Raw genomic sequence first — 20863 nt, 5'->3', positions numbered from 1 at the left:
CAATTACTTTCGTGCGTTGCATTAATACACAATCGAGTCCTTGCTTTGAGGCGTCACAATATATCACAAAATCATCATTCCCTTCAGGCAATGACAATATAGGTGTCGTAGTTAACTTCTTCTTCAACAATTGAAATGCTTTTTCTTGTTCATCCTTCCATTCAAATTTCTTCCCTTTATGCGTTAATGTAGTCAAGGGTTTTGCTATTTTGGAAAAATCTTGGATGAATCTTCTGTAGTAACCAGCTAATCCTAAAAATTTGCGTATGTGTTTCGGAGTTTTCGGGGTTTCCCACTTTTCAACGGTTTCAATCTTTGCCGGATCCACCTGAATACCTTCTTTGTTCACTATGTGACCGAGAAATTGAACTTCTTCCAACCAAAATGCACACTTTGAAAACTTAGCGTACAGTTTTTCTTTCCTTAACAACTCTAGCACTTTTCTCAAATGTTCTTCGTGCTCATGATCATTCTTTGAGTAGATAAGTATGTCATCGATGAAGACAATGACAAACTTGTCAAGATATGGCTCACACACTCGGTTCATGAGGTCCATGAACACAGCTGGTGCGTTAGTTAAACCAAACAGCATAACCATAAACTCGTAATGACCGTAACGTGTCCTAAAAGCAGTCTTCGGAATATCATCCTCCTTCACCCGCATTTGATGATATCTGGAACGTAAATCAATCTTCGAATAAAGTGAAGAACCTTGTAATTGATCAAATAAGTCGTCAATTCTCGGTAGTGGGTAACGGTTCTTGATGGTAAGTTTGTTCAACTCTCGGTAGTCGATACACAACCTGAATGTACCATCTTTCTTCTTGACAAACAAAACAGGGGCTCCCCACGGTGACGTGCTTGGTCGAATGAAACCACGCTCTAAAAGTTCTTGCAATTGGCTCTGGAGTTCCTTCATTTCGCTGGGTGCGAGTCTGTATGGAGCACGAGCTATCGGTGCAGCTCATAGTACAAGATATATTTGAAATTCAACGGATCGGTGTGGAGGTAGTCCCGGTAATTCTTTCGGAAATACATCGGGAAATTCTTTTGCGACGGGAACATCACTGATGTCCTTTTCTTTGGTATTGATTTTCTCGACGTGTGCTAGAACAGAATAGCAACCTTTTCTTATTAGTTTATGCGCCTTCAAATTACTAATAAGATTTAGCTTCGCATTGCTCTTTTCTCCGTACACCATTAAGGATTTTCCTTTTTCTCATACAATGCGAATCGCATTTTTGTAACAAAAAATCTCTACTTTCACCTCTTTCAACCAGTCCATGCCGATTATCACATCAAAACTCCCTAACTCTACTGGTATCAAATCAATCTTAAAAGTTTCGCTAACCAGTTTAATTTCTCGATTCCGACATATATTATCTGCTGAAATTAATTTACCGTTTGCTAATTCAAGTAAAAATTTATTATCCAAAGACGTCAATGGACAACTTAATTTGGCACAAAAATCACTACTCATATAGCTCCTATCCGCACCCGAATCAAATAAAACATAAGCAGATTTATTCTCAATGAGAAACGTACCCATAACAAGCTCCGGGTCTTCCTGCACTTCTGCCGTATTAATATTGAAAACTCTTCCATGACTTTGCCCATTATTTTTCTCTGGGTTCGGGAAATTACTCCTAATGTGGCCCGGTTTTCCACATCCATAACAAACAAAGGCGGCATTACTTGTTCTGACATTATCTGTTCTTTTATTTATGTTATTCATTGGGCCGTAGACCTCACACTTTCTCGCACCATGGCCAGTTCTTTTACACTTTGTGCAAAATGTCGTGCAGAACTCATTCGGGTGGTACTCTTCACACCTTTGGCATGGCTTTTTCTGATTATTATTATTATAGGAATTGTTGTTGTTGCGGTTGTTATTGATGTTGGGACGATTGTTGTGGTGGTTATTGTTGTTAGGATGGTTGTTGTAGTTGTTATTGGAACGATTGTTGTTGCGTTTGTTGTTACGATAATTGGTGCGATTGAAGTTGTGATTGTTGTGTTGATTGTTATAATTGTGACCCTTGTCACTGGTTTCTTCCCACTTTCTTTTGATTTTTTTCGTGTTGGCTTCTTCGACCGTCTGCTCTTTAACTCTTTCCTCAATCTGATTTATGAGTTTATGAGCCATTTAACTCGCCTTTTGTATAGAAGCGGGCTCGTGTGAACTTATATCTTCTTGGATCCTTTCTGGTAACCCTTTTACAAATGCGTCGATTTTCTCCTCTTCATCTTCGAACGCTCTCGGGCACAATAAGCACAACTCCGTGAATCGCCGTTCGTACATGGTAATATCGAATCCTTGTGTTCGTAATCCCTTAAGCTCTACTTTTAGCTTGTTGACCTCGCTTCTGGGACGATACTGCTCAGTCATCATATGTTTGAATGCTAACCACGGTAGTGCGTACGCAGCATCTTGTCCCACTTGTTCTAGATAGGTATTCCACCATGTTAACGCAGTACCTGTGAAGGTATGCGTAGCGTACTTTACTTTGTCATCTTCAGTACACTTACTTATGGCAAACACCGATTCAACCTTTTCGGTCCACCGTTTCAATCCGATTGGACCCTCGGTTCCATCGAATTCCAGAGGTTTACAGGCAATGAATTCTTTGTAGGAGCATCCTACACGATTTCTTGTGGCGTTATTTGCATTGCTAGATTCCGAGTTATTGTTGTTGTTTTGCATTGCAGCCTGTACTGCGGCTATGTTTGCTGCAAGGAAAACACGGAAGTCTTCCTCGCTCATGTTCAAATTCTGACGAGTCGTCTGTGCCATTTCCTTCAAAAATAGCCCAAAAGAATTAAGTTAATCATATAGAATATTAAGAGTAGTTAATAGTATTTCGTAGCATGATATGAACTCATTTATAAAAGCTTTTTCTTCATATTAGCGTTTTATAATTTATAATTCGGGTAGTACCTACCCGTTAAGTTCATACTTAGCAGCTAATATACAATTCAACTACTACAATTCTATATGAAAAAATGATAATAATATTTCGCACTCAAACTTTTATACAATATTTTACAAACGTATAATACCGCAATTTTACATATAGTATGAAATATAGCACACAATAACTTTGATACAAGGTAGTTGCGAAGGCAATTCCAGTTAATATGTGACAACCCAGAAAAATTTTCGAAAAAAAAAGTTTAAACAAAACCTCAACATGATTTCATTTAAATTCGAACGAATTCCGACGGTTCACGAACAAATAAAACTTGAAATATAATACGACTTAATTGTTATAACTAAAACTTTATACAAGATAATATTGTTGTTATATTATTATTTTATTATTATTATTATTATTAATACCAATATCAGTATTAGTTATATATTACTTGAAATATATAATGAAATGAGATACATTTAAATTGTAATATTATTATTATTACTAATATTATTGTTATACTTATTATTATTATTATTATTATTAATTATCATTATTAATAATATTAAAAGTATTATTATTATTATTAATATAATTATTAATTTGTATTATTATTAATATAATTATTAACTATTAATATTAATTAAAAAAATAAAATAAAAAGTAACATACCTAATTAGGTCATAACACTATCTATCTTTTTTTCCCATCGTGATACCTGCTCCATTTTTTATCTGTGTTTTTTTTATTTATTATTTATTTTTCGGTTCCTGTCTAAATTGATTGATTAATGGATCGACACACATAAATTGTAGTTGATCATCTAAGTGTAATCTAATCATTTTCCATTATCATTATCAATTATCAATTAAAGCAGCTTTTATCTGATAATTTAAAAACAGAAAAATTAGAAAAAAAGCAGCCATTATCTCTGTTCGTGTCCCATTTAATCAAAGTCTCGAATCCGAATTATATTTCAAAATATATAAATACCATGTTGTTAGGAATAATTTACTCAATCTATCTGCAAGGTTTCAATTTTTAATTTGCAGAATCAAGAACGAATTTTAGAGTCAAAGTTTAAATTGAAAAAGTCAACATTTTTGTTCGTCGTGAATTTCGAGTTCGTTTAGATGTTTTAGGATCAATTGATGTTTTGAAAAGATTCTAGGAATGATTTAAAACCTTTTTCATTTAGAAATTGGGAGCTAAAACGTTTTCAAAATCAAAAATCAAATATATTTTTTTTATCTATATGCGACGAACAGCAGGCCTTTATATTTTTTTTTTTGTGTTTAATTGATCAAATATACCCATCACTAAGTCGTTTCTGTTTCGTTTATCAATCCCAAAACCAATTCAAAACCTTGTTGTTGATCCTCTGGTCGATTGTTCATGTGAAGAAGAAGGGAGACTAGAGAAAACAGATATACAGGATATATATATTTAGAGGTGATTTAAAATAGAAATAATTGAGCAGAGCAGTTGGTTAAGGTGTTGTTCGGGTTAGCGTGAGGTCGTGGGTTCGAGTCCCGTCTTGGGCATATTCTTTTTAGAAAAACTTCAAAGGTAGTTTCCAACTCTATTTTCATTATTATAATTACTAATTATTATTATTATTATTATTATTATTATTATTATTATTATTATTATTATTATTATTATTATTATTATTATTATTATTATTATTATTATTATTATTATTATTAAAGGTATCACTATTTTTTTTAAAACTCATCATTTTTATTATAATTATTATCATTAACATAATTACACTACAATTGTTATTAAAGTTATTAATATGAATACTAATATTATTATCTTCAAGATTATTATTAGTAATACTAAGATATTTTAATTTAAACACATTAACATTGATAATTTACCTTTTTAAATTACTATTGAGTAATTATTTCAAATATTGAAAATAAATATATTTAAATTATAATGAGTTATTAATCATTATTATTATCACTGTTATTAGTATTAGTACAAATAAATATTGCAATTATATATATATATATATATATATATATATATATATATATATATATATATATATATATATATATATATATATATATATATATATATATATATATATATATATATATATATATATATATATATATATATATATATATATATATAGACACACACACATATATATTAAGTTTTAATACATGATATAAAATTCCTAAACATCAATATATGATATTGACATATCATATACTTTAAATCTGATAGATATATAAACATTAAATATTTATATATAAAATGAATATAGCTAAATAATTAATTATTTATTTAAGAAGTATATTAATAAAATTAAAATATATAAACTGATTAATTGTTATTATATGTTTTAATATATACATAACTGATATAGGTTCGTGAATCCGAGGACAATACTGCACTTGTTTAGTACCGCTCATAAGCTTAATTATTACGAAATACGAAATACAGTATCGTGAGTTTCATATAATCCCTTTTACTCTTTACATTTTTGGGCTGAGAATACATGCGCAACTTTTATAATTGTTTTACACCTATCAACTATTAAACAGTGATATGTTGGGCTATGACCAGCAAGTCCCCAACCGACAAGTATAAACGATAACTTGTTACGCGGCAAACTTGAAAGTCTAGTCTAAATACAAGTACCAACTATTAAACTATGATATGTTGGGCTATGACCAGCAAGTCCCCAACCGACAAGTATAAACGATAACTTGTTACGGGGCAAACTTGAAAGTCTAGTCTAAATATCAGTACCAACTGTTAAAACTATGCTATACCCGGCTATGTCCGACTAAGTCTCTACAGTGATATTTTTAATTGCTGCGGCATTCTTAATTATTGGGGATAGGCCTATCGGGAGTAACGTCCCCGATACATTTGACTAAGTCGTTGTATTACTTGATAATGAAATTAAAACGACAAGGACAGAACAACTTGTCACGGGGCAAACAATGTTTAGTCTAAATATCACGCACTGGCATAACTTTTGATCCTGCGGGAGATCAACTTTACAAACTAAATCTTGTGGTCTAACACTATTACTGAAATCATTATTTATGACAAACCTATGAACTCACTCAATCTCGTGTTGACTTTTTAAGCATATTTATTCTCAGGTACTTAAATATTGCTTCCGCTGTATATCTACTGCTTTGATGATGATTGCTTGCTATACTTGGAGTCTTCATTACATATCATATCAATTAAAGACATATTTATCTTCCGCTGCAAAACTCAACAAAACGTCTCATGTAGAGTCGTTGTCGTTTATACAACTGTGATTTGATATAATTAGTCACAAATACCCCAGGCCCTATTTGGGGGTGTGATATAATACGCAAGTCATTCAGCAAAGGCAATAAAAACACGTAATTCATAGGTCCAGAAACAGGTCATACATTCTGGTTTTACTAATATTATTTCCCATCCTTGGTCTTGTGGAAAATAACTGTTGTGGCCGTTGGCTAGGCAGCATGTTGTAACGTCTTCACAAGGACGAGGGTTACGTAATGCCCAACAGCCTCGTAATAATCTAAAAACCTTGTTTCTCATCCCAACTACTGAATCTGTCACTTGTGGGAAGGTTTTATTTAAAAGTTGTAATCGGATGTTCTTTTTCTCACTTTGGTGAGAAGCGAACATCACTAACCCGTAAGCATAACATGCTTCTTTATGTTGCATGTTAGAAGCTCTTTCTAACTCACGAAGTCCTACGTTGGGATATGTTAAGTCAAAATAGGTTCTTAACCCGTAGCATAAAATTACATTTGGGTTCCCCGCATTTAACGCTTTAAAGAAAACACGGCGTAACTTACGGTGTCCCCAATGTGATATACCCCATCTTTCAAATGAAAGCCTTTTATAAACTAAGGCATGCCTGGATCGTTCTTCAAATGTTCTACAAACTAATTTTACCGTAAATAATGGTGCCGACGAATTCTGACCGACTTTAGACAAGATTTCATCAATCATGTCCCCGGATAGGTCTTCTAAAATTTTTGGTTGTCTATCCTTAACATCCATTTTTTGTTTTTATACTGTAAAAATAGACGAGAGTTAGATTCGTAAAAGATAATTATCAAATAATACAAGCAATTTTCACATACAACAAGAAAAATATAAGCACACTTATTTTACATTTTTTATACCTCATGATTACAACTCTTTATTCCGACTCACTAGTTTCTTCTTCTTCGGACCTGTTTCGTTTTGCTAATTTTCTAGGGATATATGATGTTCCTCTAATATGAGCCGTTGTCTCACAAGTGGTTTAGAAAAACCTGGTGGCTTAGAGGTTCCCGGGTTATTGTTACAACTTAAGAAATACGGGTGTTGACGATACATATAAAGTTCATCGGGGTTGGAATCAGGTTTCTCTATTTTGATGCCCTTTCCCTTATTATTTTCTTTTGCTTTTTCAAATTGGGTCGAGGTAATTTCTATAACATCATCGAAATCCTCATCGGGATCTGATTCATCAGAAAATTGGTAATCTTCCCAATATTTTGCTTCCTCGGTGGAAACACCATTGACCATTATTAAATTTGGTCCATTGATTGAAGGTTTTCTTTTATTTATCTGTTTTTCTGTGGTTCCTAATATTTCCTCCTCCGGAACCTCTTCTTCCGATTCCTCTTCTTCTGGTTCCTCCTATTCCGGTTCCTCTTCTTTCGGTTCCTCTTCGGGAATTTGTGAATCTTCCCAAAATATATTCGACTCTTCATTATTATTTGGTGAGTTGATGAGATTTGTACTAGAGGTAGACATCTATCACACAATATCAAACACGTTAAGAGATTAATATATCACATAATATTTACATATTAATAATATATAGTTTCCAACAAAAAGTGTTAAGCAATCGTTTTTAAAGAAAACACGGTCGAAGTCCAGACTCACTAATGCATCCTAACAAACTCGGTTAGACACACACTAATGCAATTTTTGGTTCTCTAAGACCAACGCTCGGAAACCAACTGAAATGTCCCGTTCATATAGATTGTAAACGTTCCATATTAATTAATTTCGTCGCGAGGTTTTGACCTCTATATGAGACGTTTTTCAAAGACTGCATTCATTATTAAAAAAACCATAACTTCTATTTTATCGATAAAGATTTTAAAAAAAAAACAATACGTAGATTATCAAATAATGATAATCTAAAATATATCGTTTACACACGAACACTACATAATGGTTTACAATAAAAATATATTACAGTGAAATAAATTTCTTGAATGCAGTTTTTACACAATATCATACAAGCATGGACTCCAAATCCTGTCCTTATTTTAGTATGCAACAGCGGAAGCTCTTAATAATCACATGAGAATAAACATGCTTAAAACGTCAACAAAAATGTTGGTGAGTTATAGGTTTAACCTCTATATTATCAAATCATAATAATAGATCACAAGATTTCATTTTTATAACACATCTCATATCAGGCATTTCGCAAACTGCATAGAGATAAAAATCATTCATATGGTGAACACCTGGTAACCGATATTAACAAGATGCATATAGAATATCCCCATCATTTCGGGACACCCATCGAACATGATAAACTCGAAGTACTAAAGCATTCCAAATTCCAGAATGGGGGTTGTAAGTTCCCGTAGATCTACCTTTAGAATTCGCGTCAATTAGGGGTCAGTTCCCTAATTCTTAGGCTACCAAGCTAAAAGGGGCATATTCGGTTTAATAATTCAACCATAGAATGTAGTTTCTATTACTTGTGTCTATTTCGTAAAACATTTATAAAACTGCATGTATTCTCATCCCAAAAATATCAGATTTTAAAAGTGGGACTATAACTCACTTTCACAGATTTTTACTTCGTCGGGAAGTAAGACTTGGCCACTGGTCGATTCACGAACCTATAACAAATATGTACATATATATCAAAGTATGATCGAAATATATTAACAATATTTTTATTACATTTTAACGATTTAAGTTTATTAAGTCAGCAGTCCTCGTTAGTAACCTACAACTAGTTGTCCACAGTTAGATGTACAGAAAAAAATCAATATAAATATTATCTCGAATCAATCCACGACCCAGTGTCTACAAGTCTTAGACTCGATCACAACTCAAAGTATATATATTATTTTGGAATCAACCTCAACCCTGTATAGCTAACTCAAACATTACTGCATATAGAGTGTCTATGGTTGTTTCGAAATATATCATATAGATGGGTCGATATGATATGTCAAAACAATGTATACGTGTCTATGGTATCCCAAGATTACATAATATATGTTAGAATACATGTGTAATACAATATAAGTTAGTTATGATTTGAATAGATTTGTTACAAATTTCACGTAGCTACAACAAGCAAAATTATCCAATCTTGTTTTACCCATAACTTCTTCGTTTTAAATCCGTTTTGAGTGATTCAAGTTGCTATGGTTTCATAATGAACTTAAGTTTATGAATCTAAACAGAAAAAGTATAAGTTTATAGTCGGAAATACAAGTTACAAGTCGTTTTTGTAGAGGTAGTCATTTCAGTCGAAAGAACGACGTCTTGATGACCATTTTGAAAAACATACTTCCACTATGAGTTTAATCATGATTTTTGTATATAGTTTTATGTTCATAAAAAAAATCATTTTCCCAGAAGTATAGCTTTTAAATCAAAGTTTATCATAGTTTTTAATTATCCAAACCAAAACAGCCCCCGATTTTACTACGACGGCGTATATCCGGTTTTACGGTGTTCATCGTGTTTCCAGGTTTTAAATCATTAAGTTAGCATATAATATAGATATATAACATGTGTTTAGTTGATTTTAAATGTTAAATTAGAAGGATTAACTTTATTTGCAAACAAGTTTAGAATATACTAAACTATGTTCTAGTGATTACAAGTTTAAATCTTCGAATAAGATAGCTATATATATATATATATATATATATATATATATATATATATATATATATATAAATCGAATGATGTTAAGAGCATAATTACTACCTCAAGTTTAGTAGGTAAACCTACTGGAAGTGATAAGAAATGATCTAGCTTCAAAGGATCTTGGATGGCTTGAAAGTTCTTGAAGTAGGATCATGACACAAAAACAAGTTCAAGTAAGATTTTTACTCAAATTAAGATAGTTTATAGTTATAGAAATCGAATCAAAGTTTGAATATGAATATTACCTTGAATAATAAAGATAACCTACTGTAAATAACAAAGGTTTCTTGATCTTAGATGATTACTTGGAATAGATTAGAAAGCTTGGAAGTAAACTAGTAAACTTGAAAGGATTTTTGAAGTGTTCTTCCTATGATGATTAAAGCTTGATTCTTGAAGTAATTTTTGATGAAGATGATGAAGTTTACTAGAAAAATTCGTTCATAAGTGTGTGTAGGTGTTGAGAGAGAATTAGAAAGAGAATTGGAAGTGAAATGGATTGATTGGTGAGTGGTGAATGGTGAGTGGTGAGTGGGGTTAAAAGGAGTTCTAGTTAGTTGACTAGTTCATGGTAGAAGTTAAATTTGATTAGTCATGCATGACATAATCAAGAGTGGAATCTCATGCTAGTTCCTATTGGTATATACCCATAGTAAGTACGTCTAGAAGCTGTGTATAATACGGGTATGAATACTGAATGACTACGAGTAGAATTGTTGATGAAAATGAATGTAAATGTAATTGTAAGCATTTTTGCTAAGTAGAAGTACTTTGATATGTGTTTTGAAGTCTTTCAAAAGTGTACTAATACATCTTAATACACTACATGTATATTCATTTTAACTGAGTCGTTAAGTCATCGTTAGTCGTTACATGTAAGTGTTGTTTTTGAAACCTTTAAGATAACGATCTTATTTAATGTAGTTAACCCATTGTTTATTATATTTAGTGAGATGTTAAATTATCATATTATCATGATAACATGGTGTATGAATATATCTTAATACGATATATATATTAAAATGTCGTTACAATGATAATCGTTATATATATAACTCGTTTCAAAACTCTTAAGTTAGTAGTCTTGTTTTTACATATGTAGTTTATTGTTACTCACTTAAGGATATATTTAATTATCATTTTATCATGTTAAACATAGTATATTAATATCTTAATATGATACATATTTATTTAGTAAGACGTTGTTATAACGATAATCGTTATATATATCGTTTCGAGTTTCTGAATTCACTAGTCTCATTTTTATGTACATAACTCATTGTTAATATACTTAGTGAGATATTTACTTATAATAATCTCATGTTAACTATATATATATATATATATATATATATATATATATATATATATATATATATATATATATATATCATCATGTAGTTGTTACAAGTTTAAACGTTCGTGAATCGCCAGTCAACTTGCGTGATCAATTGACTACATAAACTCATTTCAATTAATCAAGTCTTAACAAGTTTGATTGCTTAACATGTTGGAAACATTTAATCATGTAAATATCAATTTCATTTAATATATATAAACATGGAAAAGTTCGGGTCACTACACAGAGTACCAACGGCACTCGTCGGCTGGCCAAAAAAGCTGAATGTAGCCGGAAAACCAAAACTCCGATGATGAAAAACAAATTCGGCGAAGGATCAACTCAACCAGATCCACTAACAACCCAAACCCACGACGAGAAAAACCAAATAAACATAGGAGGACGAGAAAATGTCACCCTACCGGTGCTCGGGAGAGAAAATCTGGCGAGATTCGGGCAAGACAAATAGAAACGAAGAGGATACAAGGGAAGCAATGGCCGTAACAAAAACAAAGTAGGCGATCATCTTGGCTCTCGGCCAACCTTCAGAACCTGTCACGAAAACGGCAGCAAGGAAAAGAAAAGTCAACCGGAAAAACACTCCGATCGCCGGAAAAAAGAAGAAGAAAAAGGTCGGACCACCGGCGAGGTGCCGGTGGCTGGAGAGGGGATAGATACCGAAGATCTACAAAACAAAGCTTGGTTGAAAAGATATAGAGAAAGAAGATGAAGTTGGATCATTTATATTAGCCATTATTATATGTATTACCTCATAGTGTTTTACGGCTTGGCCCAATATGGGTGATTTCTTTTATTATATATTTATAGCTTGATCTATCAATGGAAAACTTGGGACAACAAATTGATTCATCATATCATATGTTTCAATCAAATGGAATACATATTCGTTTATCCTGCACTCAAACATCTCAATAAAACAATAAATCAGAACGCATGATACGAACCATGAAGAACTTAATTCGCACCATTCTCTTTCAAGCACACTTACCACCTCAATTCTGGATTGAGGCTCTTCACATGATAACTTACCTACTCAACATCATACCGTCATCTTCCATTGATCATGACAATTCCCACGTTCGTCTATATAACTTCAAACATAACTATGTCTTTTTTTGGGTTTTTGGTTGTCTGTGTTACCCTTACCTTAACACCACTAATAAACTCGCTCCCAATTCTATACCGTGTATCTTCTTCTGTTATCCTTCCAATCAACGTAGATATCATTGCTCTAAGTTCTATACCGTACCATCACGGATATCGTTGTCTTGACCTTGACACACATAAAAAAATCATTTCATGACATGTCACATTCAATGAAAATATGTTTCCTTATGGCACCGTGACTCCCAACCGACCTCATCCTAATCCTTCTAGAATTCTATTACCACCCTAATAGCCCAATCTACCAATAAACAACAAATGATCTAACCCAACCCCACACCTCGTCCACGACCATACCTATCCCCTCAACCTAAACTGAATCCACATAGCCTTCCAACCCTCTAAGTGAGCCTCAACCATCCTCGAATCAACCTACAACCGAAATACAACACACTTCACCTACTCTTCGCACCCAAAACACTCCACCCACTGCCCACACATCTTATTATGCGCCCACAGTTCCCATCTTGGAATCACCAAACCTGTCTAACGTTTAAACCTACACATATTACATGTCTTACCCTTTCAGAATCCCTATTCATGGGCTCTTACTAATCCTAACTGGCAAAATGCTATACAAGATGAATATAATGCTTTGCTTAAAAATAATACTTGGACACTTGTTCCAAGAACTACAGACGCAAACATAGTTCGTTCTATGTGGCTCTTCTAGCACATGTATAATGCAGATGGATCCCTAGGTCGCTACACAGCTCGCCTTGTTGCTAATGGTCGCAGTCAGCAGATGGGGATTAATTATGGTGACACTTTCAGTCCGGTTGTTAAGCCAACAAATATTCATACAGTACTCAGCCTCGCGCTCTCTCGACATTGTTTCGTTCATCAGCTTGATGTCAAGAATGCATTTATTAGCGACAATCTTATTGACACTGTATATATGCATCAGCATCCCGGTGAAGCCTTCCCCTTTTCAATATGCCCTCTTCTTCTACTCTACCTGATGTCTCTCATCATTCATATTTCACCGATTGATGTGTGTTTGTGTTTGTGCATGTTCCTGCTAACCATTCATTTATCAACCGGTCCACAGAGTTAATCTATGTCACATTCGACATCAACTTACTTTGCATGATGAATATGATGACTCACATTCATCATGAAGTGGGGGTGGGGGGTTGGGGGGGGGGGGAATTTCTGTAATATTACTGCTGATAAAGTACGAGATCATTTATTCTTCACATTTTCTGCTGCTCGCTCAATCCGGTGTTAGTATGTGCCTGGTCCAACATTCAAATGCGTTCTTTTGATAACTTCATGCAATGGGAACATTGGTTTCATGTGACGACCCGGAAATCTCCGACCAAATTTAAACTTAATCATTATATGATTTCGACACGATAAGCAAAATCTGTAATGTTGAGTCTTAAAATTTTTGAACTGCTTAGATAGATTCATTTGACCTTTGAGTATTCCCGACGATTCACGAACCATGGTTGAAAATAAAGACGTATATATATATATATATATATATATATATATATATATATATATATATATATATATATATATATATATATATATATATATATATATATATATATATATATAAATTTGAAGATAAGTATATATATATATATAAAATACAAATTTAATCACTAGAATTAAAAATGTAAAATAATATATAAAATAGTTAAGTTTCTATTAGAATGAATATATATATATATATATGAATGATTTCTATATAATTAATAATATATATATTGTATATATAGTCATGTGAATATACATGATTTCTATACACAATTATTGATTATATATATATATATATATATATATATATATATATATATATATATATATATATATATATATAAATTAAAACGTATAGGTATTAGATAAGCAAATACATAGTATATATTATATAATCATCAGGTATTACATAAATAATAAAATGTAATACTACAAAGTAAATTTGATTACAAATCAAAATATAGTTGTTGAAATAATATAATTATTATTTTCATTATCATTATTATTACGAATATCAATATTTGTGTTATTATTATTTTTATAGTTGTAAACATTAAAAGTCTAATGAATTTAAGGTTAGGATTCTCAAAATAAAGGTTTTGAAAATAAATATTAGTATAAGAATGATTAAAATTGTAATTTAAATGTAATTCAAATATTATTAGTTATTATTATTAATTCTATTATACTTAATAATATTATTACTTTTATAATTGTCATTAACAATAAAAATCATTGTGATAATTATAAGTTATCATTGTTATTATAAAGATTTATCAATTACAATACTATTATCATTTTGGGTTGATATCATTATTATTATTAGTATTATTATTATTAACATACTTATTTATTCATTAATACTATATATGTTATGAAATCAGATATATATAAATATTTACATATAAAATTCAGTTACATATTTATATATAAAAATAGATATACAGATAAATATATATACTACAATTATTATTATTATTATTAATAAATTTAATTGTTATTAATATTAAGTTATACAGAATATAATTACACATATATATTACGCATTCTGTTTTCCCATTGCCATCAACGACTTTTATTTTTCTGGCCTGCTAAATGAATCTGTCCACTTCAATCTACATTCCATATCCAAAATCTGTTATATATCGATATCTATCATTGTACGAATCAGTTTTTAATTCACTATATGTTTATTATTTTTCTCTGATTAAGATTTCTTTGTCGACCCTATTGTCACAAGAAAACAAGATTAATCAAGTCAAATTCTGCTTCAATTATTCAATTACGATCCATATTATCATACATATAATGATTAACCGTCTGCTAGGGAGAATTAAAAACTCAAAAAAACTCAAGAACAACAATAACACCTCTGTTCGTGCTATTTTTTTATAACTCGAATTCGATTCAAATTTCAAAATTCTGTTAACGTGATGTTGTTAAGAACCCTTCACTTAAACTATCGGTAAGTTTTCATTCTCTAATTCCTCAAATTATGTATGAATTTTGAAGTCAAAGTTTTTGGAGTAAAAAGTCAAATATTGTTCTTTGTATTGAATTCGTGAAATCTGTTATGATTTAAATGAAATTGAGGATTTAGAAAGATTTTAAAAAGGTTTTATAACTTATTTCATGTTGTGATTTTTAGCTAAAACGATCTAGAATTCAAAAATGGGATTTAGGTTCTTTAGTTTTTTTTTTTTTTTTTTTTTTTTATATCGAACAACAGCTACTGCTGTTTGATTTTATTTTTTTTGCTGTTAATTCGATTCTACAGAAATCTGAAACATATCGATTTCTATTATAATACCTAAACCCAACAAATAAATTCACAATTATGATTATGGTGACTAGGATTGAACTATCGTGTGAAGAAGAGGAAATAGATTATAACGAGTTTAAATAAATGTAGAACGGGTATTAATCAAGAAAACATAATAGCTTGGATGGTCTTGGGTGTTAGTGTGCGAGCGAGGGGTCTCGGGTTCGATCCCCGGCTGAGGCATTTTTTTTATCCGATTATTTTGAGGTAGTTTCTAATTATTATTATTATTATTATTATTATTATTATTATTATTATTATTATTATTATTATTATTATTATTATTATTATTATTATTATTATTATTATTATTATTATTATTATTATTATTATTATTATTATTATTATTATTATTATTATTATTATTATTGTTGTTGTTGTTATTAATAATTATTGTTATTAGTACTAAATATCATGGCAATTATTATTATTATTATTATTATTATTATTATTATTATTATTATTATTATTATTATTATTATTATTATTATTATTATTATTTTTATTATTATTATTATTAAGTATTAGTTATCATTTGTCATTGTTATTATTATGATTATAGATATAATTAAGAACAGTGTTATTATTATTATTATTATCATTATTATTATTATCATTATTATTATTATTATTATATTTACTACTAATATATGTATTATTATTATTATATTAACATAAATATTATGATTAATATTATTATCATTTTGATATTAAATAACATCATTAGGTATTATTATTGTTATTATTAGTATTATTAATATTGATATAAGTATCATTATGATTAGAATTATTATTATTGTTGTTATTATGAAACTAATACAAACCATTATTATTAACATTAAAATTAATATTAGTATCATTTTAGACTTATTATTATTACTAACAAAAGTATTTTTATTAAGATTACTATTAATAATAAGATTGTTATAATTATAGTTATCATGTGATAAGTAACAATATCAAAAAAAAATTAATATTTTCAGTATCATTATTATTAAATTATTATTTTTATTACAACTACTGATACAATCATGATTATGAGATTTATGGTTAAAAATTATCATTTATAATCTTATTAATAGAATTATAAATAATATTATCCTAGTTATTTTAATACAACTTAGTATTTCTATAATTATTAATATCATTAATGACATTATTATTATCACTTTTATCAATATTATTATAAAATATCATGATTTTTATTAACTTTAGTATTATCAAAATTAATAATAATTTCATAAATAAATGATCTTCATATAAAAAGATATATATTTAATATACATGACTTAACTATATTAATATTACGTTATATAAAATGAAAATATATAAATAAATAAGGAAACTTATAAATTATTAGATATAACAATTTCATCAATAATAATAATAATATATAGATTTACTCAATTACAAGTATATGTTTTAATATATATACACAAATGATATAGGTTCGTGAATTCGAGGCCAGCCCTGCATTGTTCAGTTGTTCAATATCGTTATATGTATTTTTACTACAAAATACAGTATTGTGAGTTTCATTTGCTCCCTTTTTAAATGCTTTTGCAATATATATTTTTGGGACTGAGAATACATGCGCTGCTTTTATAAATGCTTTACGAAATAGACACAAGTGATCGAAACTACATTCTATGGTTGGATTATCGAACCGAATATGCCCCTTTTTAGTTTGGTAGCCTAAGAATTGGTGTTTATTATAATTGCCACCAATTGACGCGAATTCTAAAGATAGATCTATGGGCACTAACAAGCCCCAGTCAGAGAGTTTGAACTGCTTTAGTACTTCGATTTATCATGTTCGATGAGAGTCCCGGAATGATGGGGATATTCTATATGCATCATGTTAAGGTCGGTTACCAGGTGTTCACCATATGAATGAATTTTAATTCGCGAGTTACGCGTGACAATATATGAAATCTTGTGGTCTATTAAAATGATGAAAATGAATGATTATGATAAACTAATGAATTCACCAACCTTTTGGTTGACACTTGAAAGCATGTTTATTCTCAGGTATGAAAGAAATCTTCCGCTGTGAATTTGCTCATATTAGAGATATTACTTGGAGTCATTCATGACATATTTCAAAAGACGTTGCATTCGAGTCGTTGAGTTCATCAAGATTATTATTAAGTCAATTATAGTTGGATATATTATGAAATGGTATGCATGCTGTCAACTTTCGATGTAATGAAAGATTGTCTTCTCAAAAACGAATGCAATGTTTGTAAAATGTATCATATAGAGGTCAAGTACCTCGCGATGTAACCAAATGTAATGTATTCGTCCAGATGGATTCGGACGGATCCTTTCATTTCAAAGCTGTAGTGATTTGCACAACAACAAAGATAGAGTCTATACAATTATAGCTACTACTCTTTGGCTTGTTTGGCGTCTTAAAAATAACATTATTATTTTTTGTACTCGTCTTATGAAAAAGGGTGACATTTTTTATTCCATTCGTTTATTTTCGTTTAGATGGTTAAGTGATACAGGTAAGAAGATCTGTTATTGGAACTCTTGGTTAATAAAACTAGAGTAATTCTTTGTCTTTTAGCTTCCTACTAAAGGTTTTTGTCGTTTTTTATAAATTGATGTTCCAAAAAAAGAAGTGATACAAAGTGATACATGATTGATACAAAGTTGTTACGAAAGAGAAGAAATGATGCATGGTTGATTTAAAGGGGAAAATAATGATATATGGTTGATAGAGCTTTCGTAAATTCATATTCTAGCAAATTCAAGGTTGATCCAATGATCCACAACATGTGATTTGAACAATCAATGTCTAATTATAAGAAACTCAAGAGTCAAAGAAAGATCATACATTTGAAAGGAACTTTACAAAGTAAAAGATACTTTTCGAACTGTCACTAACAACCCTCTCAAATCCGTACAACTGTTCTCACACTCAAGACATACAAAGAAAAGATTCTTCTTCAACAAATGCATACATCCTTCTAACATAACCCATGAAACCATCATTTGATATCGCCATTAATGCTACATCAAGTTGAAGAGAATCAAAGTCTTTCGTCAAAGATCAAGGAAGAATTCAAAGAGATTATTACATATTCTGGAGACATAATTATCTTTTTGGAGTTTACACACCATACCTTCATAGACCATCGTGCAGTCTTCTAAGATTTAAACTAGAACCACACTTAAAAAGGATAGATGATCATGAGAACCTTCGGACCGCTTTTTCGGTGGTAGTATTCTCACAGTGAATACTAGAAACTTTGAGGATGACGAAGACAAAGAAATGCTCAAGGATTAAAAAAATTATACAAGAGGAAGTTTCGAAAATTAATCGTTGTGGATTCAAATGATGAGGAGGAATAGTTTTAGTATTTTTATATTTATGTATTTTTTAAAAAGAATTTTTTAGTTATTTTTTTTATTAATTTTATGAATTAATAATTAATGTATTTTTATATGACTTGAATAATAATGCTAGGTATTAATTATATACTTAGTATTGTTTTAATTTAATTAAAATTTTTTTTTTAAAAGGTGAAACTTACATAAATCTGACACCAATATTTGACACCCATAATAATACACCTTTCAAATTTGACATTGTCACGTAATCATCATCAAATTTCTATCTTTTCTCTAAAGAGTGCATATTTTTTTCTCACATCACAGGCAGAAAAATGGGGAGGTAATTAACGTAATAACGTGTGTCTACGTGACCATGGTTGTGATATATTTTAGGCCAAATATATACTTTTAATAATAAATAATTAATAGCCGATAGATAATATAATTTTTATTAAGAGCTTTTTGTAATTGTATATGGAACGTAGGTTTCCTATTAATAATAAACAAGTCTATCGACTCCAATTCGCCTACAATTCTTATACACATAGGAGTCCAAATCACAAATGCCAACCGTACAATTACCTTAATGCGTACATAAAATCTATAAGAAGGATCAGATTCATTCATGCTGTTCATGCATAATAATCAATCTTTATCTACCTAATAAACTTCAACGTACATTAAAGCCCCATAAACCTACCATTCGCATCTCTATCCCAATTCCGATTATAACCATGTACTCCATGTTAATTTCATATATAATGATAACTATGTTTATATCATGCTTGATTATCTATGTCACTTACACGGGCATCCCAAGTGATATTGTCCCCCGAGTTCAAGTTGCTAATGTGACGTTTCGAAACCCTTACAGCCGAGTTGGGATACATGTTTATAAAATTGACGCCAACTTAATGTATCAAGGTCAGCGATTTGGGACGACAGCAGTTGACGGGTTTTATTTACGTCATAAGAAGGAGAAAAGTAATGTGAATGTGGTGTTAAGTGGTGAACAAGTGTTACAGTTGATTAATGGTAATGAGATGTTGGTTTATGCGTCGGAGACTAAGAATGGTGTTTATAACATTGGTGTGAAGGTGAGACTTGCGATGAGGTCTAGAGCGATGTGGTCCGATAATTACGAACAAAAATTCGAGTTTATGTGTGATAAAATATAGGTTCCATTGAAAATTTCCTCTCTGAAATTTGGTAGTACCAAGTGTTCTTATAAGGCTTTACAACACTACTAAGATGCTTTCTATATTAGTTGTGTTTCAAATTAGTTTTTGATGCTAACTCTTAATAATTAGATTTAGAATACATATTGTTTAGTTATTATTTTGTTTTTTGTGGTGTTTAATTTCGATTTGTATATTGGATATATATATGAATTCTTATTCATACTTAAGAAGAGTAGCTATGAAGTCGATGATTATGAAGATGCTTTTTATTAGCTATATTTAATTTAATACTCCATTAGATTTAAATGCCAACTCTTAATGAGATTTAGGATACACTTTGTTTAGTTACTTATAGTTATGTTTTCTCTTTTCAATTTGGATTTATTTTTCTTGGATATATGATTTGATGTATTTACCTCCTCCTTCAAATTTGATGATAGTATGACTTTGGGTTTTATATCATTCAGCTAATTAATAAACACAAATAGGTTCATAAATTAACACTTATAATCCCTTAACTAGTACTCGACACCTTATATTTCGATTTGATGATATATGTCATTTGTTTTATTTTATTTTTTTGAACTGCAAAATGTCATTTGTTTTATAGTTCTTTTTTTTCAAAAAAAAAAAAAAT

General features: G+C 30.2%; 1 protein-coding gene across 1 annotated transcript; it reads left to right on the top strand.

Moving 5' to 3' along the window:
- The first annotated feature begins 19815 nt into the window (after positions 1 to 19815).
- Positions 19816 to 20223, top strand: LOC139875907 (NDR1/HIN1-like protein 2). Its single transcript, XM_071863205.1, has one exon. The coding sequence runs from the start codon at positions 19816 to 19818 to the stop codon at positions 20221 to 20223; it is 408 nt and encodes a 135-aa protein (XP_071719306.1).
- The last annotated feature ends 640 nt before the right edge of the window (positions 20224 to 20863 follow it).

This window comes from Rutidosis leptorrhynchoides, chromosome 11 (assembly GCF_046630445.1).
Source record: "Rutidosis leptorrhynchoides isolate AG116_Rl617_1_P2 chromosome 11, CSIRO_AGI_Rlap_v1, whole genome shotgun sequence".
In the NCBI taxonomy this organism is placed as follows: domain Eukaryota; kingdom Viridiplantae; phylum Streptophyta; class Magnoliopsida; order Asterales; family Asteraceae; genus Rutidosis; species Rutidosis leptorrhynchoides.
The sequence above is the reverse complement of the archived record's forward strand: the minus strand, read 5'-3'. Positions and strand labels throughout refer to the sequence as shown.

Excerpts from the sequence above, each read along its gene's own strand:
- LOC139875907 (XM_071863205.1), top strand. The coding sequence starts at position 19,816 with ATGTTTATATCATGCTTGATTATCTATGTCACTTACACGGGCATCCCA.